General features: G+C 42.4%; 1 protein-coding gene across 1 annotated transcript in view; it reads right to left on the bottom strand.

Moving 5' to 3' along the window:
• The window catches only part of YWHAQ (tyrosine 3-monooxygenase/tryptophan 5-monooxygenase activation protein theta), a 36,466-nt gene extending 19,667 nt beyond the window's left edge, over positions 1-16,799 (bottom strand). The window contains exons 1-2 of the mRNA XM_080812883.1: positions 16,674-16,799; positions 15,922-16,279 (exon numbers count right to left, since the gene is read on the bottom strand). Coding sequence (XP_080669009.1) covers positions 15,922-16,215 — 294 coding nt within the window. The 5' untranslated portion in view covers positions 16,216-16,279; positions 16,674-16,799. The remainder of the gene's footprint in view (positions 1-15,921; positions 16,280-16,673) is intronic.
• Between the last annotated feature and the right edge of the window lie 2,897 nt (positions 16,800-19,696).

The raw sequence follows: 19,696 nt of genomic DNA, 5'->3' as shown, positions 1-19,696 counted from the left end.
AGATTTACAAATCAATATGACTACTGTGTCATGATAAATTGTCATCATGGTTAGAGAATAAATATGGATTCTTCAGACCCAAAGAGGTATGTGCTACTCTAGTTATAATGAAAGTAAAAAAGTAGCCAGATTAGTTCATACAATCAAGTGGTTAATTATTTTTGTGGGCAAAAGAAAGTAAAGAGCTTAAAAAAAAAAATCACACGATAAACAAGCAGAGAGGAAAAGCAGAAAAAAAAAAATCCAGGGCTCTCAATATTCAGTAAGAGAGAAAAAGCTTTATCTATTTCTCTGCCTCCTCCCCAGTTGGGCAGGGGGGTAGGGCTGGGCAGCAAAGTAAAGTTTATTGAGCACATTAGGCTAGGATGGCCTTTCTATGACACAGAGCACTCCCTCTGCTCCCCTCAACAATTAGTACTTCACAAAACCCAAAACGAATAAAATGCTCTTGTATAAGAATGTTCATCCTATCTTCCAACTCAGCTACAGAGCTGTTATGACTACGGTGTTGAAGACACATACCAAAAAGAGTTTAAGACTCTAACACATATAGGGGTGTTTATGAACTCCCATGTGCCAATATCAAAGAAAATCACTGTCCCTGTACCCTCACTTTACACAAAGCAGCTGACCCAATTCCAGATATGAGAAACAAATGTAATGCCCAGTCCTTTATCTCTGACCTGTCTGCTGTATGTCCTCACATTTTAGCAGGTGGATATTAAGTGGTCTTAACAGCAAGACAGGGATGTTAGACTCTCTGTTCAAAGATTCTCAGCTCTCTGGCCAAGATATGCAGGTTTGGAATGACAGTTTAATACACCCAACTGGTAGTACCAACACTACTTTCTAAATCTGTCAATCTGTACAAAAAAACAATTACACATACACAACCACAAGATACCAACATTTACAGATCAGTGCTACCAAAAGAACCAAGGCCAATACCAGTGTCTTTACTTCCTTCCCCTTAGAGAACTCGCAATTTACTGGTATCCAGAAACTAGCCACTGATTTGCGAAGAAAAAGAAAAATGATAGTGAGAAAACAAGTTTTCCTTAAAAGGAAACAAAACAAAACAGGAAGTCAAATTGTAAGTTTAGTACTGACAGACATCCTGATACCTAATAGAAAGCTGTTCTAGTAATTAAAAACAGGTTAAAACTGCCTTGCTAACTTGGTGTATGGGTCAAGGTTTGAGATATCCTAGGAAAACTACAAAAAAAAGGTAATAGCTTACACTAGCAAAACACCAGTATACTTTCATATGAACTTTGTCTTTTGTTAAGTCTATGACAAATTGGATTAAGCCATTTCTACATTACAGAAATTATGTAATTATTTGCAGACTAATTTTTCCATCTGTGGCTAAGCTATACCACATACAATTATCTCTGCAATATATACATAAGCACACACACACACGCGCGCATACACAGTGCTCTAGTCTACCAGCCCTGTTACAGGGCACAAAGGGAAGAACAGAGTCAAAAGGAATTTAAGAAACTGTGGTAAGGGGGCACGGGGTGGCTCAGTGGGTTAAAGCCTCTGCCGTCAGCTCAGATCATGATCCCAGGGTCCTGCCCATCAGCTCTCTGTTCAGCAGGGAGCCTGCCCCCCCACCCCCCACCTCTGCCTACTTGTGATCTCTGTCAAATAAATAAATAAAATCTTAAAAAGAAAAAGAAACTGTGGTAAGAAAATGATTCTGCGTTTGGAACTAAATTTATATGGTTGACTGATTGCATTCAACTGAACTACTGGGTACAGCACAAAAAATAACCTTGAAAAATAAAGTAGTGCTTATAGTATAGAGAGGAGAAAAGAAAGATGAAGTCCTGATTCTCACATACCTTTAAGGCTTACCAATACTGATCTGAATTGGTTACAATTTATTTTGGGGGCAGCCACAAGAGGAACTCAGGACATACGTCCGTACGGAATTTTGCCTCACGACAAGGCTTGGTGAGAAAGAAAATGTTACATTAATAGAACAACACATTCTTACACAGGGGAAGAATTACAAAGGTAAGAAAGTTCACAATATAGAACAGGAAGTAGTTCCTTGTGGCTGGAGCAGAGGGAAGGAAGACTGAGAAAAGAGGCTGAAGAGTCGCCTAAGTCCCATTCAGGAACCTGGACTCCTTCTGACATGGTAATAGTTACAAAATTCTAACAGTCAGTGATTATTTCCTCCCCCAAGTCTTTTAAAGCAATAGAAGCATATATCGAAAGAGATAAAAGGCAGCTGCTCTAGCTGAAGAACATGGTTATATAAGGCCCCAGTTTGCCCCTATTTCCACACAAGAGAATCCAGAGAAAGGAGAGAGGATTTCCGAAGAACGGGGTCTGTAGAAGGAGGCTTTACAACAAAGGCAGTGGAAACGGAAAGAGCACTTTTCTTTCTTTTTTTTTCTTTTTAAGATTTTATTTATTTATTTGACAGAGATCACAAGTAGGCAGAGAGGCAGGCAGAGAGAGAGGAGGAAGCAGGCTCCCTGCCAAGCAGAGAGCCCGATGCGGGGCTCGATCCCAGGACCCTGAGATCATGACCTGAGCCAAAGGCAGAGGCTTTAACCCACTGAGCCACCCAGGCGCCCCAAAGAGCACTTTTCTAGACAAGTTGAATTTGAGTTCACAGCTAACTGGCCTCAGTTCTCATACAAGTAAACACATCTCATTTATCCATAACTGCACACAGAATAGTGTAAGAGAACAGATGTGAAAGTATTAATAAGCTATAACTTGTAACTGACTACGGAACGAGTGCAGGGGCACCTAAATTATCTTGCAGGACACGTGTGATTTTAACACACAGAAACGGTAGACGGAAAGCTGTACACGTGAGAATAGCAGTAAGCAGAGGGATGGAAACAAGCTCCAGAGTGTTTTGGGCAAACAACTGGCTGGAGCATTAGGATGGCATAGCCACAAGTTTTCCTTAAGTGAATTTTTATGCCAAACCATTTGATTATTTTTTCCATAAGCTGAGAATTGCAGATCAAGGATATACTAATTAACATTTCAACAACTGGTGCAAGGCAACTGAATAGCCACATGGAAAGAACGAAGGTTGGATCCCTTTCTTCCCACCATATACAAAAACTGACTCAAAATGGACCAAAAACCTAAATGTATAACCTAAGACGTTATAAATATTAGATGAAAACGTAAATGTAAATCTTTGTGACTTTGGATTAGACAATGGTTCCGTACATATTAAACCAAGAGCACAAGCAACTGAAGAAAACAAGTAAGCGGACTTCATCAAAATTAACTTTCGTGTTTCAAAAGTCACTATCAAGCAACTGAAAGACAACCTACAGAATGGGAGAATATATTTGTAAATTATGTAACTGATAAATGTATGGTATCCAGAATATATAAAGTACTATTACAACCCAACAAAGACAACCCAAATTAAAAAATGATCAAGGATTTGAATCGACAATTCTACAAAGGTTGACAAATGGCCAGTGAGCAAAGGAAAATATGCATAACATCCATTAATCATCTAGAAAATGCAAATCACAAGCACTTCATATCCACTATGACTGCTGGTGAGGATGCAGAGATACTGCAACTCTAGTGGAAATTTAAAATGGTGCAGGCACTCTGGCACTATGGCAATTTCTCAAGTGGCTAAACAGTGTTATCATATGACCCAGGGATAGGACCAAGAGAACGAAAAGATGCCCATACAAGAACATGTACCTGGGGGGCCCCTGGCTGGCTCAGTTGGTGAAGCATGTGACTCCTGATCTCAGGGTTGTGAGCTCGAGTCCAACGTTGGGTACAGAGATTACTTAAAAATAAAATCTCAGGGGCGCCTAGGTGGCCCAGTGAGTTAAGCCTTGGTTTTGACTCAGGTCATGATCTCATGGGTCATGCGATCAAGCCCCATGTCAGGCTCTGTGCTTGGTGATGAGTCTGCTGGAGATCATCTCTCTCTCCCTCTCTGCTTCTCTCTACCCTTCCCCCCACTCATGCACTCACTTTCTCTAAAATAAATAAAATCTTTTAAAAATTTTCAAAAAAAAAAAAAGGGTACATAAATGCTCATAGTAGCATTATTTCAAATAGTCAAAAGATGGAAGCAACCCAAATGTCCAAAGATAGATGACTAGATAAAAAATGTGGTACATCCATACAATGGAGTATTATTCAGGCATAAAAAGGCATGATGAATCTTTTTTTTTTTTTTTAAAGATTTTATTTATTTGACAGAGAGAGATTACAAGTAGGCAAAGAGGCAAGGAAGCAGGCTCCCCGCTGAGCAGGGTGCCCGATGCAGGGCTCCATCCCAGGACCCTGAGTTCATGACCCAAGCCAAAGGCAGAAGCTTAACCCACTGAGCCACCCAGGCATCCCAACATGGATGAATCTTTAAGTCAAAACAGATAATAGAGTGTATGATTACATTTTTAAGATGAAATGTCCAGAATGGGCAAATCTACAGAGAATGAAGTAAATTAGTAGTTGTCAGGGGCTGGGGGAAGTGGAGAGGGGGGATAACTGCTAATGGGCATAGGACTTTTGTGATGATGAAAATAAATTAGATAACAGTGGTGCTGCACAATTTTGTGAATATGCTAAAAACCCCTGAATCATATACTTTAGGTGAATTTTAGAGTATTTGAGTTATATTTAATTAAAACAACTGGCTAGCTCAGTCAATAGAGTATATAAGACTCTTGACCTCTTGGCTTCAAGAGTTCAAGCCCCATGCTGGGCATGGAGTTTAATTAAAAAAAAAAAAAAAGATAAATATGAATGGATACTCCCAAGTCAATAAATAAAGACGGTGGAGAAAGAAACTTCTCTAATATAAAGAGCATCTGCAACTAAGACAAACTATTTTGCAAGCATTTCTTTGAAACTAGAGGAAGATCATTAAGTTTCTTTAGAGGAAGAACAGGAAAAAAAAGGAAATTACTTGTATAGCACTCACTATTATGACTTTAAAATATAAGTAAAATATCACTACAATTTTGAGTGCATTGTCTTTGTCTTATTTTAGGAAAAATTTAAAAACAGAACAAACAATAGTAGCACACAAGATCAGATGATCAGAGAACACTTGTTAAATGAAAACTGTTCAGAGTTTTAGAGATTAATTTTTAACTTCCATCCATCCCTTCAATCCTGTTTTCCCCATAAACTCTCTAATCATAAATTCTACCGCAGGGAAGACAGTATTATATCTTATGGAAAACTGTGTTTTATTTTGTTTAAAAAAAAAAAAAACTTATTTTTGCGCATGCGCGCAATAAGTGCGCGCGCACATGCGTGCAGGTACGGGGAGGGAGCAGAGGTAGAAGCTGACTCCCTGCTACCGGGAGCCCAATATGGGACTGCATCCCAGGACCCTCCTATAAAAAAATATTTTAAAACAATTCTTAGTAGGTCCTCCAAAGACTCAAGATTCGGGGATATGCTGCTTTGGTATCTTCAAAGAAAACTGAAAGGAAACTATTTCCATCAATAGCTGAAATAACTTTTATAAACATCTGCCAGGCCATTTACATTAAAAGCAGAAATTCTCAGAAGTCTGTGTCAGACAAAAATGAATCACAAAGTGGTTTTTTTTTTTGATATCTACATAAAGAGGATCACCTTTTTTCTTCCCAAGAATGTACAGCTGGTTATAAATAAAACAGAGGTACAGCCTGCTTAGTTATTCAAACTGTACCAAGTTACTCTGCACACACTATATATTAATCTATTTTTAAAAAGATTTTATTTTTAAGTAATCTCTATATCCAGCATGGGGTTCGAACTAAAGCCCCAGATCAAGGGTTGCCACCCCTCCAACTGAGCCAACCAGGCACTTGTTCAGCATATTTAAACATAGTAATAATTAAAGATAAAAAATTGTAACAAGAAAGAATACAAAAATAAATGCCATTTTCTTGACAAAGCTCATCTTTGTGCAAAATAAAAGAAATGCAAACTTGGATATAGGAAAGATATTTGCCAAACAAATAAACACTACTATTTAAGTACTTTCTTACTCTTCAACTTTGCCACTGAACACAGCCAATGCACACTCCTTTACTTCCTTCCCCCATCAACTGAAGTTGTTATTCTCCTGATCATGTCTCTAATTAAATGGTTCCCAAGTTTTCTTCTACCTCAAATATCTTGGCAGGTATGGGGAAGGAGGAAGATACAAAAACTTCCCAGGGAAAATCAGCATCTGATAAAGGGTGCCATCTCCATTTGAAGTCACTTCAACATAGCACCACTTCCCACTTCAAAAGTCAGTCCCTGGATGTTTAATTATTATTTAAAAATTAAATACAGTAAAAACTAAATTACATTAATAACTTTCATATAGCATGATTATATTAACTGGACACTCAATCATGCCAAACTAAGTTTATGACATCACCAAGAACCAATACCTGGTCTCTGTAATGAGCCTTTGAATAATCTAAAGTATTTTCTGATTGAAGGATGCATAAACCCTTAACCGTAACCTTTCTAACCTCATCCCTAGTCTATCAAATTATGACAGGGGAACACATGCATGGACGATCTAAAAAATATATTGCTAGGGGTGCCTGGCTGGCTCAGTCGACGGAGTGTGTGACTCTTAATCTTGGGGTTGTGGCTCAAGCCCCACGCTGGGTGCAGAGTACTTTTTAAAAACAATCCTTGAATAAATAAATATATAAATAAATATATTGTTAAATACTTGGAAATAGTACCAAGCTGAAAGATCAGAACGCTATATGTGTGTGTGTGTCTGTGTGTGTGTGTGTCTGTACACACACACACACATATATATCAGCAGGTGTCTAATACTGTAGTCCTTAAAAAACAAAACTTTTCTGAGCGTATTCAAGTAATGGCTGCTTGATGAATGAGCAAAACAATACATAAAGTGGGAGTACTAATACGAGTTGAGTAACGCCAGTAAGAGCATCTTGGCTGGTAAAAAGTCTAATCTAACATCAGTATCATTAGTTTTAAAGCATTTTCACTTACTTCCCCACTTGTTTCGCATGGTTACCCAGACATTTATAAACAGTGATCTAAGACTGTCCTTTAAGAAAAAAGCATTTACGTTAAATTTATATTAGCCCTTATAGTCAGGGTGCCCAGGTGGCTCAGGTCATGATCACAGAGTCCTGCTTCAAGCTCCTTGCTCAGTGGGACGCCTGCTTCCCCTTCTGCCTGCTGCTCCCCCTGCTTGTGCTGTGACTTATAAGTCTGTGACTTTTCCTGGTCCCCAAACCTATATTCTTAAAATAATTTAAGGGATGAAGGGATGGGGCAATGAGAAGGGAGGAGGCTTTACAAATTTCATTTTCACCACATCATGAATGACAACTACTCAGAAAACTGCTCCAACACCTGGTGATGATAGGTGATGATTAGCAAGTTTCAATGCAGAATCCCCACAGAGTAGCAATTTTCAAAGTGTGGTGTAGGGACGTTTAGGAGTCTCTCTTGCACTCTTTGGGGAAGGGGCACGAAGTCAAACCATTTTCACAATATTAAGATGCTATTTGCTCTTTTATGGTCACTGTTAGATGAGTGGAGTTTCCCAGAAGCTTTAAGAGATGGGATACTGCTATAGACACAACGTGAAGCACCACCACTATTTACTTTTCTCTTCAAAGTTATTATTCCACTTATATGAAGTATCTAGAGTAGTCAAATTTAGAGATGGAAAGGAGAATGGTGGTTGACAGAAGGGGAGAATAAGGAGTTCAGTTGGAGAAGATGAAAAAGTTCTGGAGATGGACGGTGGTGATGGCTGCACAAAGTAAATGTACTTCATACCCCAGAACTGTACACTTAAAATAGTAAATTTTTAGGTTATGTATATTTCACCACAATTTTTTAAAAAGATTTTATTTATTTGACAGACAGGTCACAAGTAGGCAGAGAGACAGGCAGAGAGAGAAGGGGAAGCATGCTCCCGGCTGAGCAGAGAGCCCAATGCGGGGCTCGATCCCAGGACCCTGAGATCATAAGCCGAGCTGAAGGCAGAGGTTTTAACCAACTGAGCCACCCAGGCTCCCCTATTTCACCACAATTTTCAAAGCCACACAGTATGTTAATTTCTAATGAGTTTATTACTCCAAATGCATTCTAAATGGATTATGAAATTCTCACTTTTCATTTCTACTAATGTAAACATCTACAGGTATAATCTATACAAACAAAAGCTTTTGGGCTCCACAATATTTTTAGGTTTGTAAAGATGTCTCGAGTCCATTAAGTTTGAAAACCACTGCCCTGGAGGTAGGGTTGGCTGGCTCAGCCAGCACGGGACTTTTGATCTTGGGGTGGTAAGTTCGAGCACCACATTGGGCACACAGTTTACTAAGAACAAAACAAAGACAAAAAGACACTGTCACAAAAAACATTGACCAATACTCAATTAGGTAAGTCTTGCACTGTAACCCATAACTGCATCAATCTAATTAACATTCATCACCAAATAAAACAAAAGCTTTGGTGCCAAATCAGTCCTTTCTCTGAGGTGGATACTGATACCTTTCTATATACATGCTTTTATCTTGACATCAGTAAGACCTAAGTTTCACTGTTTATCTTGCCATAGGTTTTAAAGACAGTCAATCACAGCAGTGTAAAATGTCAAATCCCTAATTCACGGCAACCACCAGCTACAGTGAACACCCCTATAACCACCACCCAGACTTTACTATTAACCTTTTGCCACACTTGCTTTATCACACACCCAACCATCTGTGAGTGTTCATGTAAACTGAACATACCAGTATGTGCATCACTGTTCTTTTTTCCCCTCCTGAAGCAGAATTTAAATAAAATGAAAGGCATAAACGTTAGATGTACATTTGGTGAGTTTTCACAAATGCATACACCGGTGGCACTCAAACCCGTATCAACATAAAGAACATTACAGTCACCACAAAAAGTTCCCTCCAGTCAAGTCAATCTCTGCCTCCATCCCCAGAGAGGCCACCATTCTTCTGACTTTTCACTCATGGACTACTTCTGCTTGTTCTAGAATTTCATATAAATGAAATTACACAACGTACTTTTAATCTTTTCATTGTTGTTGTTAAAGATTTTATTTATTTATTTGACAGACACATCCAGAGAGGGAACACAAACAGGGGGAGTGGGAAAGGGAGAAGCAGTCCCCCAGCTGAGCAGGGAGCCAGATGCAGGGTGGATACCAGGATCCTAGGATCATGACCCAAACCAAAGGCAGATGCTTAACAACTGAGCCACCCAGGCATCCCCATAATGTACTTAAAAAAAAATTTATTTCAGAGAAAGTGCACTCGCACAGGAGTGACAGGGGAGAGGGGGACGAGTCAGAGTGAGTCAGAAGCAGACAAGCAGACACCCTGCTGAGCAGGGAGCCCGATGGGGGGCTTGATCCCAGGACCCTGAGATCATGACCTGAGCTGAAGGCAGACAATTAAGCGACTGAGACACCCAGGCGCCCCCATGATGTACTTTTCTGCGCAGCTGCCTTTACTTATTATCATGTTTTTGAAATTCATCTATATCATAGTGTATATCAAGTCCATTCCTTTTTATTGCTGAGTAGTATTCCAGCGTATGAATATACCACAGTTTACCCACTTTACTATTAATGGACTGTCACCAGTTTTTGTTCTTAAAATAAAGCTGTCATAAACATTCTTGTCCAGGTCTTTTCCTGGACCTGTCCCTTCATCCCTCTTGTGCAAATACTTAGGAGTGAAATTTCTAGGAGGGAAAAACCTTCTTAATTATGGAGAATTTCAAACATACGCTCGAGAGAGAATAGTATAATGGATTCCCATTGAGGCCAGCTCCCCCTGTACTGATTCAGAAACTCTCTTGTTTCATTTATGCCCCCACCCATTATTTGGAGGTCCTAGATAGCATCATCAGCATTTTTTCTTTAAATACCTCAACATGCAAACAATGTTTGCAAATCTGGTCAGATTATTTATCATGAAATATTCAAGAAACTTTCATCATTGATTTACCTATATGGATTAAGAGTTTAAAGTATCGGGACGCCTGGGTGGCTCAGTTGGTTAAGCAGCTGCCTTCGGCTCAGGTCATGATCCCAGCGTCCTGGGATCGAGTCCCACATCGTGCTCCTTGCTCAACAGGGAGCCTGCTTCTCCCTCTGCCTCCGTCTCCAAGTGCTCACACTCTCTCTCTGACAAATAAATAAATAAAATCTTAAAAAAAAAAAAACAGTTTAAAGTATCAATGGATAAACTATAATTTTTCTTCTCTTCATATCTTTTAAATGATGCCTTCTCTATCACCCCTCCTTAATACCTAGAGGATCAATGGTACAAAGATACATTCTGTTCTTACTCTGAAACAACTAGAGCTAAACACAAAACCTGGTATTGAGAAATATCACATAAAAATATCAGTATGATCAAGCTGATCTCCCAACTGTTAAGCACCCTGAATTAACTAATCCCATGCTATGGTACCATTTTATAAGTGAAACTGTACACAAGACTTAAAAAAAAGTCTGCTAACTAGCCCTTTCTAAGAACAAAGGTAGTTCTCATTACCTCCAATACTGAACAAGGAGGTAAAATTTGAACCCTTTCAGTCACTAGATTTTTGTTAGCCTTAAAAACTTATCTGTGCTGGAAATAAGGAGAAGTGGTCATTCTCCACGACTGCTGCTGACAGTGGAAATGCACGCCATCTTCTCAGAGGGCCGTGTGGAAAAAAGAAAAGCCCATCTTTTGATCTGGAAATTTCACTTCCAAGAACTTAACCTAAGTAAATCCCAGCATAAAGCATGCAGCAAGGATGTTCTTCCCAGTGTTGTTTATAATGGAGAAAAACTGTTTACAACCTAAATGTTCAACAGAGCATTACTATAATTAAGTAACATCCAAATAAACACACACCAAGGGTTTAAAAGCCTAAAATCACATATGCATATGCACATAAAAATAGCATATACGTTACAAATGAGAGGGGAACACTTGCTGTTCATCAATTTTAATCACCTCTTCCTAATAAATTTCATTATAATTTCAGCTGCATCTTCTTAATCTGTGCCAGGTTTTTCAAAGAGCAAAGCTTAGAGCTTTGGATACACATGATACACATCCTTGAAAATGCAGGACTCAATGATTAAGTTCCAGAAAAGTGAACTCTAGAATTAAAATAGCATACACACAATAGTAACAAGAAAAAAAATGAAATCTAGACAAAGCGTTCTGACAAGGTGCCAGCATGTTAATAAGAACTCAAAGGGAGGGGCGCCTGGGTAGCTCAGTCGGTTAAAGGTCTGCCTTGGGCTCCCCTCTCTCTCTCTCTCCTTCCTACTCCTGTTCTCTCTCTAATAAAATCTTAAAAGAAGAAGAAGAAAAAAAGAAGAAGAAGAAGAACCTGAAGGAAGCATTACACAATCTAGTACAACTTAATACTGCTCACTTTATCCATGATCCAGCCCAGAGCCTCTCAAGCTTGGCATCACGGACACTTTGGGCTAATTCTTTACTGCTGTGGCTTTTCCCGTGCATAAGATGATGCTTAGAGGCATTCAGGCCTCTAACTCATCCTATGTTAGTAGTAGCCCTCCCATTCTTGACAAGGAAAAAATGTTTCCAAAACTAAATGTCTGCTGAGGGTAAAATCACCCTGGCTGAGAACCACTGATCTAACTTTTACACTTGTATGTCTGTATGCACAACATTCCATTCCATCTCACTCTTCAAAAAACAACTCTTGGCTTCAAAGAGCTAATAATCTAAAGGCAAAAGATGCTAGAGTCAAGAAGTTTTAGAACTTTATTGCAATATCCTGTATATAAGGAGGACTTCAAAATTAAAGACTCTGGGAGTTTTGCCCACCACAGACCTAACTTCCCTCCTTCACAACTTAGAGACATAATATAATGGCTTATATTAAACTGAACAAATTCCTTGAAACAGAGATTCACACTGTAATCTTCAGTCAGCTACCCTATATTTAGGGCCAAATGGATTTCACTTAATTTCATCTAGTCATACCACTTGGGTTCAACTCCCTGCTCTACCATTTATTAACTCCATGATGTTGACCAAGTTACTTAACTTCCTTATGCCTCAGATCTCTCAAGTTTAAAACAGAAGTAATACAATCAACTTAACTTATAGGAACAAGGTGAATATAAAATGCTTAAAATAGTGCTTAGTGTTTCGTAAGTGCCCAATAAATATCAGTGATTTGGTATTATTTTAACTAGAAGCCCATTAAGGCAGGCACCATGATCACCAATTTATAGATGAAGAAAAAGGCGAAGAGATTAAGAAATTTGCCTGTGGTCACAAAACTCTAAGGCTATGGTGCAATGATTCAAAAACAGTCCATATGATTCCAGGGTCCATAATTTTTCCATTATGTCAATAAAATGACATTAAGATTCATTAACTATCAACATCAGTCTTACTTCAAAATAACCAACATAAGACTAATTTAAAGATTAATTTAGAACCCTTAACTAAATTCTAGTGTATTACTGAATTAAGGTCACACTGCTTTTACACAGCAACATAGACAACATTCAGTTTTGTTATCCCACCTTAAATGGTTCTTATTTATATGCACCTTAGTTTCAGACATTATTTATATGTTATACCAAAGCAGCTTATTAAAATTAGTCTACTAAAAGACCATCAACACCCAAGGATAACACAGGGTTGTCTGAGACAGAGATTATCTTGTATACATTCACTAAGTGTCCTGTTCTTATTCCAAGGTCACTGACTTTGTAAATGACAGATTTTGTTCCCAAGTCCCAGAAGGCTCTGATGAAACTCTGGGTTTCTTTGATTTGCCCTTATCTTACACCTAAGTCCTTAACGACTCCCAAACACGCCACACATGCTATGTACACTTGCTGGCTGTCATATAACTTATTAATCTTTCTTGCTTAAACTTTGCTCCTCCCCATAAACCAACAACTGGTGCATCCCCTCCTTCTCCTGAAACCGTTTCATTATGGTTGTTAGTTTTCCAACATTACGTAACACTGTCAATGACATGTTCTTCAACCTGGACTTTTAAAAATTACTCATTTTAGAGTTGGGAGAAAGTCAGAAGAGGGGTCAAATGGCTAGGACCTGTATGTAGAACTTTCTGGTCCTCCAAAATGAGAATAAAAAGTGACCCAGAAATTTAGCTCAACCTTCTGGTTTCACAAACAACACTGAGACACAGGTAACTGGGTGAAATCTCTAACCTAAGATAACTCTTAGAGATAAAGAGTTTGGTCTTGGCCATTTGGGCCCTCTTAATCTGCTTTGCTCTTCTGCTTACTCATTTGGATTTTAACATTTTCCACTGCCTCTACCGTTCAGTATCCTCTCTCAGTACAGTGACGATCCGCTACGGTCATTTTGAGTAAACAGTCCAAATAACCCCACTCCCAACCCACTGCTCTGTTAACAGAGAAAGAGGCTGAGAATCTCTGGCCTTTAGGACCGAAATTTTGCCCATCCTTCAGGTTACTCTTTACTGGTCTTCTGTAACAAGTCAGTTGTACTCACTTTCTCTTCACGAGATTCATCTTCCTGCTCACCAAAGAAAAAAGAGAAAATCTCATTTTAGCACCCAGGTTCAGAAATCTCACTCTTCTTTCCTCATTATTTTGGTAGACTTTGCATTAAATTACTAACTTATCGATCATCAAACTCTTGCTCACTAGTCTATCACTTCCTCCTTGTCTGTCAGTTAAGGTTACAAGCAGGTAATTAGCACTCAAACCATGAATTCTAGATACTGCAACATGTATTCCATTCAAAAATCTTCACCTCCCTCACTGTCAACCAAATGAAGACATCTCACTCTTGACCTTCTCTTATATGGTTCCCACCTCCCTTTCCTGATTCTCCTCCATCAAAGCTCACTCCAAAAACCACCCTTTGTGAAGCCTTTGCTGAGGGTTTCAATTTCCTTTGAACTATGTAGCATTTTGTTCATTAGCACCCTATGGGAATTATATATCTGAGATTTTTCGCAGGCACTCCGTATTATCCATTATTAGAGGACAAAATCTACGGTTCTTAGTTTTGTTCTTCCCCATACTGCTTAGCAAAGTGCCTTGCACATACGCCAAGCTCTCAAATACAGTTGCCAACTTGAAGATGGGCTTTCCCGGGATTTCTTTATAGGCTGCACATCAAGTAGCAACTAGTTTCTGAAGCCACATTTTGTTAGTAAAAATATTTTACTTATACCCTTGGCATCTCTAATCAAACTAAATTCTATTTCACTTGGCAGAAAAAAATTGTCCTCATTTCAGGGGTTCTCTCCTATACCTGGCCTCTCTTTCAAGTCACTTGTCAACTAAACACAACTCTTCTCTACTCATGCCATCATAAAAACTAAATTTCCAAGAACCACAAAATAAAGATATTCCTTCGGCCCAGAGTTCACTTGCCGGAGAACAGGAAAAGCTCTGTGGTAATTCTGAATGGGGGCAAGGTAAGTAATAAAATGCGAAGTAATAAAACTCAAGAGAAAGAGACTGAAACACGCTGTGAGAGCCACCAAAGTAGGACATACAGAGAGAAGCCTCTCCTTAACATAATGGAATCTGCAGGAGTATTCCCTTGCTAACAGAGTCAGTGTTGTCAATAACCATTACCATACGCTAGTGAAGTCTGCCATTACTTTCAAGTTGACAAATTTCTTGAAGACAAGTTGCAGCAATTCAGTTTGAAAAGCTTTTAAAGTGCCTCTCCCATGCCAGCCCCAGAGTGGAGCTAAGACCTATAAATATAACATAAAGTACACTCTGTGCATTGCCCCTTTACCTGCTAGCTCCGTTAGCCATAATTTTGACCAGATCACCCATTATGTGTATTAAAAAAACGAGGTTGAAGAAGTAAAAAAGAAAATTTCCTGCCACATGTTATCTGATGGGGCAAGAAAGAGAGAGCTGGGAAGGAAAGAGGCATTTTCTCTGCTATTGCTTCCCGAATAATCACCAATCTATCATGCTTGCCTTTCAAAGCCCACCTAAAATGCCAAGAATCAGTAGGCCTTTTGTAAAAATGGTACTTAAAAAATAAAACACTCCAGGATATAAGGCTGGCATTTAAAATTTAAAAACTTACATTACTGATCAAAAGCTCCAATGCCATGACAAAGCTAAAAATATTCTCTCCCACTAGTAAGAGTGAATCAGAACGGTCACCTACTCCACCCAATAGCCGCCCTTGTTAAGACTGGACAGTTCAAAACCTGGAAAGCTTTCCTTGCCTGCTCCACACAGAAATGAATTTGATTCGACACATTAGTATTTAAGTGTAACTAACTAACAGCAAGACAATGTTACCAAATACTGAAATTTATCAGGACATTTTGTCCTTTGGATTTATCTGTACCTTCTTCACAGTTACCGAACTTCCCCACCCCCTCCACTCCTTTTAGCACGGAAAAGCTCAACAGATAACTGTTACTTGAAAAATGAAGTATCTGTTCAGATTTTCGAAGTAAATTTCCATTACTAGGTTTGGGACGAAAACCTACTACACACACACTGTCTCTATCGAAAAGGTGCCTGCACCTTCTTTCAAATAGGCTGGAGCCTGTGAGTTGATTCCGTTCGTTTAAAGGGGTTCCCAGATCGCCTCAGTACGCTTGAGAAAAGGATTTTCAGTCTGCACAAACCTACTTGGATGTTTCAAAGTTACACAGTTTGGAAAAGCAGCTTTTTGAGTGTTAAGAACTGAAAGAACACATCCAGGAGGGCCAAGGCTAACCTTGACAAACCTTCCCCACGTCGGCAGACGACTAGGCAAGCCCCGGCGCACGTCTCTTTCCCATTCCCGTGAAATTCTCAATGAAAGGCTTCACACACAAAAGGGCCTTGGCGCCCCAGTCGCACAATTCCCGGGCTCCCGCAGCCCCGTCTCTCCCCAGCCCGGACCAGTGCAGCAGACTCACCAGCACCGTGGTGCAGATGGACCTCAGCTCGGACTCCACTTTCTCCCGATAGTCCTTAATCAGCTGCAACTTCTTGTCCGAAGTGTCGGTTTTCTGCTCGATGCTCGAGATGACCCTCCAGGCGGACCTGCGGCCGCCGACCACGTTCTTGTAGGCCACCGAGAGCAGGTTGCGCTCCTCGTTGGACAGCTCGGCGCCCTGCTCGGTCACGGCCTTCATGCAGGTGGCCATGTCGTCGTAGCGCTCGGCCTGTTCGGCCAGCTTCGCCTTCTGGATCAGCTCCGTCTTCTCCATGGGGACGCGGAGAGGAGAGCGAGGGCGAGCACCGACCCGGATCGGGAGGAGGCGTGCGGACGGCCTGCGGGCGGGCGGGGGCGCAGACAGAAAGGCGGGGGCGGCGCCGTCAGACAATGCGCCCGCCGCCCCGGGCCGCCCGCCGCCCGCCAGCCGCCCCTTTTGTCCGTCCCCGCACGCGCAGCCCAGTTGAATTTCCCTCCCCCGCCCACGCTCCCCGCCGGCGCCCGGGAGGCCGAGGGGCGCCCCGCGGAGGCGGCCCGCGGCAGGGGAGGAGGAAGGGCCGCTCCCGCGCCCGCCCGGCCCAAGATGGAAGCGGCCGTTGGCCCACACCTTGCCGCCAGAGCCGTCCCTGAGGAGCGCGGCGTCGAGGCCGGCCGCTCCCGGGGTCCGGCGTCCCGCCCTGCCCTCAGGCTCGGCCAGGCCCAGGAAGGGCCAGGGGCGACGGCGGCGCTCACCTTCACGTCTCCGCGGCCGCGGCGCGAGTCCCACCACTTTGATCCGCTTTTGGCTTTAGCCGAGGACCCTCCCGTCTCAGCCTACCCCGGAGCCGAGAGGCGGGCCGCCGCGCCGCGGCCCTCGCTCCTGCCGCCCAATGACGCGCCGAGCTGCTCCCGAGAGTCCCGCCTCCAGCTCCGCGGCTGGCCAATGAAGACTGAGCGCGCGGAAGGGGGCAAAGAGGGCGGGGCGGGAGGGGAAGCGGAGGCTAGGAGGGTGGGTCGGCTTGGGCAAGTTCGGTTGGCCGGCAGGCTGCGGCTTCGGCCACGGGGTTTCCTCCAATTAGATCCAGGGTAAAAGGACGTCACTGTTGCCATGGCGATGCTGTTACCAACTCCCCTCATCCTCCCCGCCACCCCCAGCACTTGTGGGTGCGGCACGGGAGCGGGACTCTCGCCCCACCTCTCCCGCGGTGGCCGCGTCCCCTGCTGCGGCACCGCTGCAGATGGTGCATTGCATCTTGCGGGCTAATGCCGCTGCGGCTCTCCTCGGCTCCGCGGAGCAGGGCCCGGGATGGTGACAGAAGGGGCTGTGGGTCGCACGAGCTCCGTTCTTTCCTCCACCTTCCCGTTCGTGACAAAGGTTTGGAGCTCCATACCCTGAACCCAGCCTTGAATGACGTTGCGATCGGAGCTCCGAATTAGAAATAATCCCATCCCCATTGAAGAGGAATTCGTCCCTGGAGAAAGTCGCTTAAGAACGACTTTTTAGGATCAGCTCAAGTTTTCAGACGGGCACCTAAAGCCAAAAATTCCCTTGTAAAATTCCCAAGAAACTCCAGGCAGTTCTCTCCCGCAATGGCCAGGTATTCTGATTTTATTCTGACACTCGGGATAATCTGGAGTAAAGCATGCATTAAACACCCCTGCCCGCCCAAAGCCTCTGTCCTTATATCTCCGTCTAGTCTTTCCAGATTATTGTCTAAATACATATTTTTTTCACATCGTTTTATGTGTAAATGGGTTTTATTTTCTGATGTTATTTTTGAGAGGACACTAGAAAACCTAGACTTCTAGATGCTCCCTTTTGACTTCTCCTAGACTTTTCCTGTTCAGACCCTTCTGAAGTGAGAAAGTTTGCCCCAGATGCCTTTTATTGGGGTCATCACTAGCACTTTCTTTTCTCCTTACACTAGGCACACCCCTCCAGCCACTCCCTTCTCTCCTGGCCTGACAAATCAGGTGCCTGTCCCCCATATCCGGGAAGAGGCCTCTGTGCCATCTTAAGATGAAAATTGCCATCTGGGCTCACACTGCTGTGATTCCAGTTCCCAGCAAGTCCAAGGGAGTGGATCTTTGAAAGCCAAAGAATGCCCCAGCAGAGAAAGAATTTCAGATCCAATGGTGGCGGGGCGGCTGGAGTAGATCTGGAGAATCTCTAGAATGGATGATCTGAGAGTTCACACAGATGGCAGGAGAAGGTACAGACTCTCCAGAAATGTAAACTCCCTCCTACGTGCCCCTCCCTGTCCTAACTTGTAAAGGTTGCTTTGTGCTTTGATGGACAGGAGAGGCCTGGGTTGGAAGGGGCCTGTGTCCATGCAAAAATGCCTCCCTATGTCCTAGTGTTGTAACGTCGGGCCCTGCTGTTATTTCTGGAATCCCTGGGGCCAAGCTGCAGACACACAGTGTTTATGGCCATGTGGGCTGGGATGGAGCCGGACACCAAGAAATCCCAATAGAAAGAATTTGCATGGCATGTGGAAGGTCAGATGAAATGCTTTCTGTATAACCAGTGAACTTCAAGCTTAGAAATTAGCGACAGCCCAAGCAAGGGGACATACCGGTGGAGGTGGACAGGGGACGGAGACCCTTGAAGGTGATCGTCAGGGGACTGGCCCTCTGAGGTAGGCAGGGAGGGAAGGGGCAAGCACACTAATTCTTTGTCGGAAAGTCTGGCCTGTGCTGCCATCTCCCTGGGTGACCTTGGGCAAGTTTTTGCTGTTCTCTGTAACTCAGTCTCTAAAATGTCTGCTTTCCTTCAATCATCAAATATTCATTGGGCACCAGCTCATACAGTTACAATCATCTGTAATCATGGGTGAAATCTACTTCAAAATAATGGCACACTATGAAATTACAAAGTATTTTATGGGGGTCTTGAGGGACACGGGCATATCTGAACACCTCTACACCGACAGAACTTGGGGAGAGAAAATTAAAGCCCTGGGCACTTCAGGTTCCCTGACACATAAAAAGCTAACACTCACTGAGTAAATACATGCGTCAAACACCATTTTAAGTCGTTTGTATTAACTCATTTAATCTCCTTAATGGCACTGTGAAGTCTGTACTACTATGATCATCCCCTCTGTCTCACAGATGAGGAATCTGAAGCTCAGAGAAATTAAATATTATGTGCAGAACTCCTAGCTGGATGTGGACCTTTGCAGGTGGTCTGGGCCCCCAAGCCCATTTCTGTTTCCAGTCTGCCAGATCTTTGCTCAGTGCTGTAGGGACTCGAGGAAAGATCAGACTAGTCTCCGCCCTCCAGGAGTTTCACCTCCTGTAAAGATAAAATACGTTAAACCTTCACATCCAACGTGCTGGCAAGCACTCTAGGGAACAGACCGCTCGCAAAGAAAGTACTGACAAGTTACTACTTACTCGTCTGATGTTCTTGTTATTTTCACTAAATTCCTTGGTGAGAAGAAGCTGCTGGATCCAGAGGAAGCATACTGATTCTGAAGCCTGAAGATCCGACATACCAGCCCCGCTATTTATTTCCAGTTTGACCTTGGTCGCCGTGATCCCCTCCAGACTTCAGTTCCCTAACCCGCGAAAATCATCGTGCATCACGCAATTGTCGTAGAGCTATCACATAGGAAGATGTTGGGCGTATCGCAAATGTTCAGTAAATGCTAGTTTTCTTCCTTCCTTCCCTCTGGGGATGGGACACAGAGGAGGGAGGGAGACTCCGGTCCGCAGCAAGGAGCCTTATCTCTTGAATCACTGCCTAATTAGTGGAGTTAATGGCTTGCAGA

The sequence above is a fragment of the Martes martes genome (genome assembly GCF_963455335.1).
Source record: "Martes martes genome assembly, chromosome: 9".
In the NCBI taxonomy this organism is placed as follows: domain Eukaryota; kingdom Metazoa; phylum Chordata; class Mammalia; order Carnivora; family Mustelidae; genus Martes; species Martes martes.
Note: the sequence above shows the minus strand (reverse complement) of the source record. Positions and strands in the feature narration are given on the sequence as shown.